At 43.7% G+C, this 8,311-nt stretch overlaps 1 protein-coding gene across 1 annotated transcript in view; it reads left to right on the forward strand.

Annotated features, from left to right (window-relative positions):
* The first annotated feature begins 1,846 nt into the window (after positions 1–1,846).
* DTNBP1 (dystrobrevin binding protein 1) overlaps positions 1,847–8,311 on the forward strand; it is a 155,008-nt gene continuing 148,543 nt past the window's right edge. The window contains exon 1 of the mRNA XM_019662181.1: positions 1,847–2,010. Coding sequence (XP_019517726.1) covers positions 1,955–2,010 — 56 coding nt within the window. The 5' untranslated portion in view covers positions 1,847–1,954. The remainder of the gene's footprint in view (positions 2,011–8,311) is intronic.

An 8,311-nucleotide genomic window follows, 5' to 3' on the forward strand; every position in this document is an offset into this window, starting at 1 on the left:
AAAATCTTAAAAAAAAAAAATATATATATATATATATATATATATATATATATATAAAATTCATCTTGATTACTGAACTTTTGGGTTCCCCTTTATATTTTTGGCCTTATCTGCTTTATCATAGTCCCAACACTGATTTTAAAATAAATGTGTAACTAAATAAACAACTTTATAAAAATAAAAGAATTATTCAATTATCAGATAGTGATGTATACTAGGTTGAGAAACAGGTTGTGTGATAGGAAGTGGTTGGGTGGGTAACTTGAATGATCAGGGAAGACCTATCTAAGGAGAAGATACTTAAGCTCAGACCTGAATGCCATGAAGGAACCAGCCATAGGACAGTTCAGAGAAAAGCTTGTGAAGCGGCCTCAGGGTGGAAATAAACCTAGAATTTGCAAGGAACAGACACACACAAAAGGTTGGTATGGCTTAAATGTCGAGGACCCAATAGATGAGTAGTACTTGCTTTGGACAGAATATCAGGAAGGGTTCAAATTTTAGGACTTTGTAAGCCAAGTAAGGAGTTTGAATTTTATTCTAAGTGCACTGGGAACAATTGAGTGATTTTAAGCAGGAGGGCAATGTGACCTGATTGCTCTTTTTAAATTAATTTCATCTGCTTAGGGGTGTGGGTGGAATCAGGAGGAGAATCAGGAGACCTGTCAGTGTTCCTGGTGAAAGATGGTGGTGCTTTGGACTAGGCTAGAGTGATTACAGTGAAGATAAAGAAAGGGGAGCAGGTTCCAGTGTTACTTTAGAAATAGAGTTGATTGGATTTGATGGATTAATTTGGAGGATGAGGAAAGGAGAGGAACCAGGGCGTTATTTCAGGTGGCTTAACGTGAGTAACTTGGTGGGTGGTGATGTCATTTACTGAAAGGGAAAAGGTTGGGAAATGAGGAGTTTAGGAAGTGAGTATGCAATCAAATTTTCAATTTTGGGTATGTTGTGTCAGCATGTACTGGATACATGCTGAGTAAACAACTGGTATGAATTGAAGGAGGGAGGGAGGACAGGGCTGAAGCTAGAGATTTGGGAGTCATTGGTGCCTTGATAGAATTTACAGCAAGGTAATGGATAGAATGACCCAGGTAGAGGGCATAGGTGGAGAAGAGCGGGAAGCTGGAGATGCAGTGTTGGGAGCAGCTGTTGAAATAGGTGTGGAGACAAGAAAGAGTAGAAGTATGGTTTCCTTGAAGGCAAAAGAAGAAAGTCTTAAGAATGCGATAGGGAACTGCATTGAGAGCCACTGAGAACTCGACAAAAAAATCTGGGCAGATAAGTAGCAAACAGTGTGGGCAACATGGTGTGCTCATTAGTGACTCAACAAGGCAACCTTCTTTGGTGTGAAGGGCACAAAAGCTGATGGGGTAGGTTGAAGAGAGTGGAAAGTTAGGATGTCAGAACAGTTGGTTCTTATTGCCACTTTATAAATGAAGAAACCGAAGTTAAGAATGGTTTACTGCCTCATCGAAGGTCAACGCTAGTGCGGTCAACCGAGAGTCCATGAAATGATTTGCTACAGGGAGGTGCGCGCTTTGCAAGAATTTATCCGCCTCTCTTCCAAACCGTAAAAACCAACGCTGCACTCAAAAGATCCCTCGACTTAAAATATTCTCTCACGATACCACTTTCATTTTAAAGAGTAAAACGAGAGGGCCTGGAACGAGCTAGAGAAAGGTATCGAATCCGCTGGCTTTTTCAACTGGGAGAGAAGGGCCGCCCCTTTTCCGCAACCGGAGCCGGGCGCGGCCCACTGCGGCTGCGCCGGCTGGGGCGGGGCGGGGCGAGAGCGCGAGAGCGGGGGCGAAACGCGGAAAAGGCTGCGGCGCAGGGGCGAGGGCCGGGCCGGGGGCGGGGCGGGCCGCGAGCGAGAGGGGCGCGCGGGTGACAGGTGCGGGGGCACGAGGGCCAGGTCTGAGCCCTGAGGGGAGAAGACACTGTGGCAGCGATGCTGGAGACCTTGCGCGAGCGGCTGCTGAGCGTGCAGCAGGATTTCACCTCCGGGTGGGTATACGGTGGGGACTGAAAGGGAGCCGGGGGGCTGGGCCAGGCCGAGGATCTGGGTATCCGCCCGGGACGCCGTCCTGCTCCTCTCCCCGCACCCGGGTCCTGTCCTGTCCTGCGCTTCCCATCCCCGCCCCGCGGAGCAAAGTAACGAACTTTCCGGTGTCGGCCGGGCGGCACAAAGTAACTTAGGTCCCATCAGACTGGCTGTGACTGCCTCCCGCCCCGGGGGCCGGGGACGGTCGGGAACGCAGCGTCTTGCGCTGGGGGTACGCGGGTCCCCATCCCGGCAGCATGGGCTGGCCGGAGGGGGGAGTCACGTGAGAGGGAGCGCGCCTTCCCGCGGGACTGTGGCCCCGCGCTCCCTCGGCGCCCGCGATCGCCTCCGAGACACTTGCTCCCTCGGGTCTCCGTGCTGCTGCGGCCCCAGCTGGAGTGGGCCCGCCGCCCCCTCCCCAGGCCGAGGTCGCCGGCGCCGCAGCCTTCCCCGGCTGAGCCGTCTGCGTCCAGTCTCAGCTGGTTCGGTTACCCTTGGCAAGGCTTGCCACCGCTTCCTCTTCTGCTTTTTCTCTCAACCTTTGTCCCAGGTTTAACGCCTCAGCAAAGAAACTCTTGAGAAGGAGAATAATAGAACTGCAGCAATACTACTAATACCTAGTGCTTAAGAGCAAAGACAAAGCAATTCCCAAACTTTGGTTAGAATGCCCCGGGCACCCATACCAATTAAATCAGAGTGGGGATGGAGTTTTAAAGATCCCTCCAGGTGATTCCAGTGTGCAGCCACGCCTGGGAATCACAGGTTCTCATCTCTACCACAGAAATACCAGCGTATTTCTGCAAGTTACTCGAGTTGACTGTACAACAAGGATAAAGATGGGACTTATAGGGTACTGTGAGGATTAATGAATTACTATATAAAACACGTAGTAAGCTCTATATCACTGTTGTTATTAGCCAGTGCTTAATTCATTTTAATTTTTCCATTACTTTATAAAGGGTGTCACACTTTATAAGACATCTGTCACCTTTAGCTCACAGATCCTTTAGAGAATGCCCTGAATAAAGGGCATCTCAAAAATACTGTTTTAAATTCCTAATGAAAAAGATGTTAGCTAAAATTTTATCTCTTTGGGCAAATATGTTTATATTGTTTGCCTTTTGGGTGCTGAGTAGCAACAACCTGGCAAATAGTTGAGCACTTGACACATTTTAAAGCATTTTTGATAAAAGTTGGTGTTCTTAAGAATATTAATTGTAGGTGCTCTAGGAGTCCTTCATTGATGTTTGCATTCCCCCCCCCCCTTTTATATTTAAATGGTAACTTTAAGAGTGTAAATTATTTAATGAGGAATTTTGGTGTGATGCTGGAATGGTCTACCCGGAGCATGAGCATGGTCGTAGATAAAGCCATCTGGTACACCCTGTTATCATTTCTTCAATTCCTTGATGGAATAACTGTCCACCTTCTGGTAGTTACTGTAACTCTTTAGGTGGTGTGGTTGCCTCAGAACCCATTCATACTCCTGACCTTTACTTAAGAAGGTTAAACTTACCTGGGAATATGGACTCTGGACCCACACCATCCGGGAGAGCTGGATAACCTGAATTTAGGAGGAGGGTTGGGGGGATCTGATTAGAACCCGGTGGAGACTGACTTCTTGAAAGATGCCATAGATTGGGGCCAATTTGGGATTAGACATCCTGAGAGGGCTTTCATTCCATTCCAGTTGACTGGAAACTTGAAACTCTGATGTTCACTTTCCTATGCGGTTCTTAACCAAGAAAGGTTTATTTTAGTAAACTCTTACATGTTCCTATGTGGTTCTTAACCAAGAAAAGTTTGTTTTAGTAAACTCTTACATATTCAGCTTGAGATTAACCTGTTTTACACAACTGAATATTTTGCCTTGCTGAGAAAAGGTGAAATTAAACAGCATGTGCATATGTCATGAAGGCACCGAGGGATTCAGAGATGAAAGTGACAGCCCTCACTTCCCAAAACTATCAAATTGGACTTAGCATTCCTTTAGAACACTCGTGTTAATGCCTGTAGAAGCCAGAGCTGCTCAAATAATTGGGAACTTCAAGCGTTGGGGTTGCCCCAGGGAATCAATTAGAAGGAAGGTCTAGTGCTTTTTGGAGCTTCTTCAGTGTGGTCAGTGCTGGCTCACAGAGAGCATTCTCTTCTCCATGCTCATTTTCAGTTTCTGAAAATTCATGTAACCGGAGCTTAAATGTAGGAAAATTGAATTTTCTTTTTTTAAGTGAAATAAGATTATCGTTCTCACAAGAAAATGTCACATTAGTGTTTGATCATGTTGATGAACATTTCTACCTTCCATTCAGACTTAGAAAGAGTGCAACTTAAGATCAGTTAAGTGTGGTGTAGAGATTGTTGGTAACCTGAGGGGCTAGGTTGCCCGTGGACTTGTGGCCTTTTTAATTGGTGTTCATAATAACAGTTATGTTAAAGTTGAGACAAACCTAGAAATTCTGTCCCTTTCTTTCAGATGGAAGTGGGTGGCCAGCTGGCCCAAGGGCTACAGGATTGAGGGGATTGGTTCTGGGCCACACCCTTCCCCTCACTTGAGTCCTTACTGGAGTTAGCTGAGAACTCTTGGAGCCTTTTGGAGAGTTCATATAGAGCATCCGCTTTTTCGGGACTGGCTTGAGATCTGAGGGAAACTTTTGGATATACTGCATCACACACTGCACATCGACTCTGGTTTTGATTTTTACCTTTTGAGCAGTAATGACCAAAGGCCTCAGGATTGAAGTATTAGAGTTACTGAAGGTTTTTAGGTGCCTGTCACTGACTGGCGTTTCCAGTTTATAATGCTCTGGGTTCTTGTGGAAAGGGGTAGGGAACGTGTTGTTATTACTAGTTGCAACCAAGACAGTGGGCGTTTCCCCTTCAAAGCCACCTCTGCCCCCCTCCTCCACCCCTGCCCAGTGTGCTTATTCTCTCTTCTCCCCTCCTATAGTATCAAAACCTACCCAAAGGAGAGGATATAATATCTAATTCACAGTAAGGTAAACTGATAAGATTTTGCCTGAAATATTGACTCTTCTAGGACTATTCACTTCTTTAATGAGCAGAAAGATATCTCAATATTCAACTTGATTTAGTAAATATTAACTGAGTTCCTACCAAGTGCCAGACACTAGACACCCAAACTGCCCTTTTTCATAGAAGCTTCTCTCTTTTTTTTTTTTTGTAGAGGGCAGTGTCACTGGCCCTCATATGTGGGATCTGAACCGGGGGCCGCTGGCGTCCCAAGCCAGCTCTTAACCATCGCGCCACTCGGTCAGCCCAAAGCTTCTCATTTTTTAAAAAGGATTTAAGAGGCCACATGCTCAGTTTTGCATAGTCTTTGCTAAGCAGTGACTATATATTGAACTACTTCCTAGGGCTACAAAGTCGAGTAAAAGGTTTCTGCCCTCCAGATGCCCTAGACTGGTGGTAATGTAAAGGAACTGACTGTTAAAGATACAAGTGATGTGGTATGCGATCCTGGAGGAAAGAGTCATTAATTCAGGTACATTTACAGAAGGCTTCCAGGAGGAGGTGGCGTCCAAACAGCCTTGATGAATGAGGAGGGATTGTGGTAGATTTGGATAAGGGCATTTTAGAGATGGAAGCAGTTGTGGGAGATGAAGCTGGGAAGGAAGTTGAGTGACTGGTAATAAAGGATCTTGAATGCTTTGCTAAGTTAATTCATTTATCAAATATTGATTGACTGCTTCATCTGTGACAGACGCTGTTCTAGGAGCTAGGGATATAGCAGAGAACACACCAGACAGCAAATAATGTCCATGCACTCATTCTAGTGGCAGGAGGCAGAGTATCTAGACGGCCGAACGTACTGTCATTAAAAGATAAAGCAGGTTAAGGGGGATTGGGAATGGGGTTATCGGTGCTTTATATAGGGTGGTCCTAGCTTATTTTCAGGTTGACTGAATTTTTTGAAGATTTTTGTGGAGGGGAGCAACATGAGCCTATCTGGATTTCTGGAAGGATAGTTTTGGAGGCATAGTGTAGAGGACTGAGATGGAGAACAGGGAGATTGTTTAGGAGGCTATAATTATGGGCCAGGTGAGAGAGGATAGGCAGTGCTGGGAGCAATTTAAAGGGAGGAATGGACATGACAAGCACTGGTTGAACTTATAAACAATGAGATATAGGAAATGAAAAAGGTGGAGAAATTGAGGGTGTTAATTTTGGAGTATCTTAGATAAACGATATCATTTACCAACATAATAGTTTTAAGAGAGAAGAAGCAGTTGACAGTGAATTTGTTGTGAGGTAACTTAGCAACTTGACATCCAAAAGGCAGTTGGAGTTTAAGACGGGAGAGAGGTCAGAACTCAAAGGGTGTATTTGGGGTTAAAGTGTAATCTAAATTCCTCTCTCTTTCCTGAGCCTGCAGCTTTTGTGTGAATCTCAAGCTTCAGAGCTTAGGGGGTCATATGTACTTTTAAATGTGATTGATTCTTTTGTGTTTCCCTGATCCTGTTTTTAAAAAAGAAAAAAATTGGTAAACATCAATGGGGAAATATAGTAGATCAGATTTGTAGTTGTAAACAGAATTTAAAGTCAGAATAATGGAGACACAAACAAGGTTAAAGGAATTGAACCTAAATGACAAAATATTGCTAATTGATATACTTTGTGGTGTTTTAAAGCAGTCTTCCTCACCTTTCATAATAGCTGATGAGGTTAGATGAGTAGGAAATTGAGGTGCAAATAAATAGAATGCCATCAAGGTCACCCTATGCGGTTGAATCAGCTAGAGAAAGCACATTTTCTGCTCATCAGTCATTGCGCTCCATATATCATTCTGTTTACTTCTTTTAAAACTTTGTCTAAGCAGTTTTGCTAATCCCCTCCATTTCTTAGGAAGATGCCTCCATTTTAGGATTTTCTACAAAGCTTGAAGAAATAAATGTGCTGCTGTCAAATTAAGATTAAATAAATCTTTGGAACAATCTAAAAATAAATTATCTAAGTGTTCTGATGTTATTTGAGGTTTAGTGCTTTAAACACAAAAGTGTGCATTAGTTGCTTTTGGTTGAAAATAATTGTCAGGTGGCTCACTTAAGCCTGTGTGTTAGTATACTCACACAGCAGCATTCATGTCTCCCTGGGGCTGTATGATATTAGGAAGAAGGTTAGGAAAGGTGGAGAAACCTTTTATAGGAACTGGTACATTGGGGAACCGCCACTTTATTTCACCTTGGCCCAGTAATGTAATAGTTTCTTACTGTTCTTGATCAGTGATACCTTTTATATTATACCTTTCATTTGAAGTAGCTCTATGGTTTACAAAATTCTGCATAAGTCATATTTGGAATTTTATTTAATTCTTGTGGCAAATCATATGGTCAGTATAATACTACCATTTTATGTTTGAGGACACTGGGATATTACACCTAGATCATGATTTCCTTCCCAGTGTGTCATGACATTGTGGGACATGAAGCAGACTTTATCAGTGGGCTGTTTCTGGCACAGCATCACTGTGAGAAACTTGAGTTATCCCAAAATAACAATGGTAAGCTACTTTCAGCTGAATTCTGGCTTGGAGCATGTATTTCAGAAAGGAACTTTTTGCTTTTTTTTTTTTTTTGTTACTTGTTAAATATATCTGACCTTACATTTTTTCCAACTTAAAATAAGAATCATTTTAACCCTTTATTTTTTTCTCTCCTGAACTTTCCTGACTATTTCCCACTTCTAGCTACTCTGTTTTCTTTTAACAGTTTCTATTCTGAATTTTGGCACATTTATGATTTATATGGAAAAGGTGTGATTAAAAAAAAGAATATATAAAAGACTGTTTTTGTTAAAAAATTTTTACAAAGTTTAAACATACACAAAAATAGAATAACACGCTAAACCTCATATATCCATTGTTCAGATGCAGCAGTTGTCGACTGTTCCCACATTTGCTTTGTCTCTCCTCTTATTCATAAGTAACTTGTCTATTATGTCTCTCATGCATGAGTCTGCATCTCTAAAAAAAATACAGATATTGGGCCGGCCGAGTGGCGCGTTGGTTGAGAGCTGGGTTGGGACGCCAGAGGGCCCCGGTTCAGATCCCACATATGAGGGCCAGTGACATTGCCCTCTACAGCTAAGATGCTGAATAACAGCTCAACCTGGAGCTGGGCTGCCATGAGTCGCCAGCGATGGTGTAGGCTGCAGCCCCTGTGGCAGTGGGTTGCATGGGCTACCGTGTGTAGCCAGCAGCCAACGTGAGCGGCCAGCAGCCGCTGTGAGCGGCCGTCCAGAAGCCGG

Source organism: Hipposideros armiger, unplaced genomic scaffold (assembly GCF_001890085.2).
Source record: "Hipposideros armiger isolate ML-2016 unplaced genomic scaffold, ASM189008v1 scaffold_369, whole genome shotgun sequence".
Classification (NCBI taxonomy): Eukaryota; Metazoa; Chordata; class Mammalia; order Chiroptera; family Hipposideridae; genus Hipposideros; species Hipposideros armiger.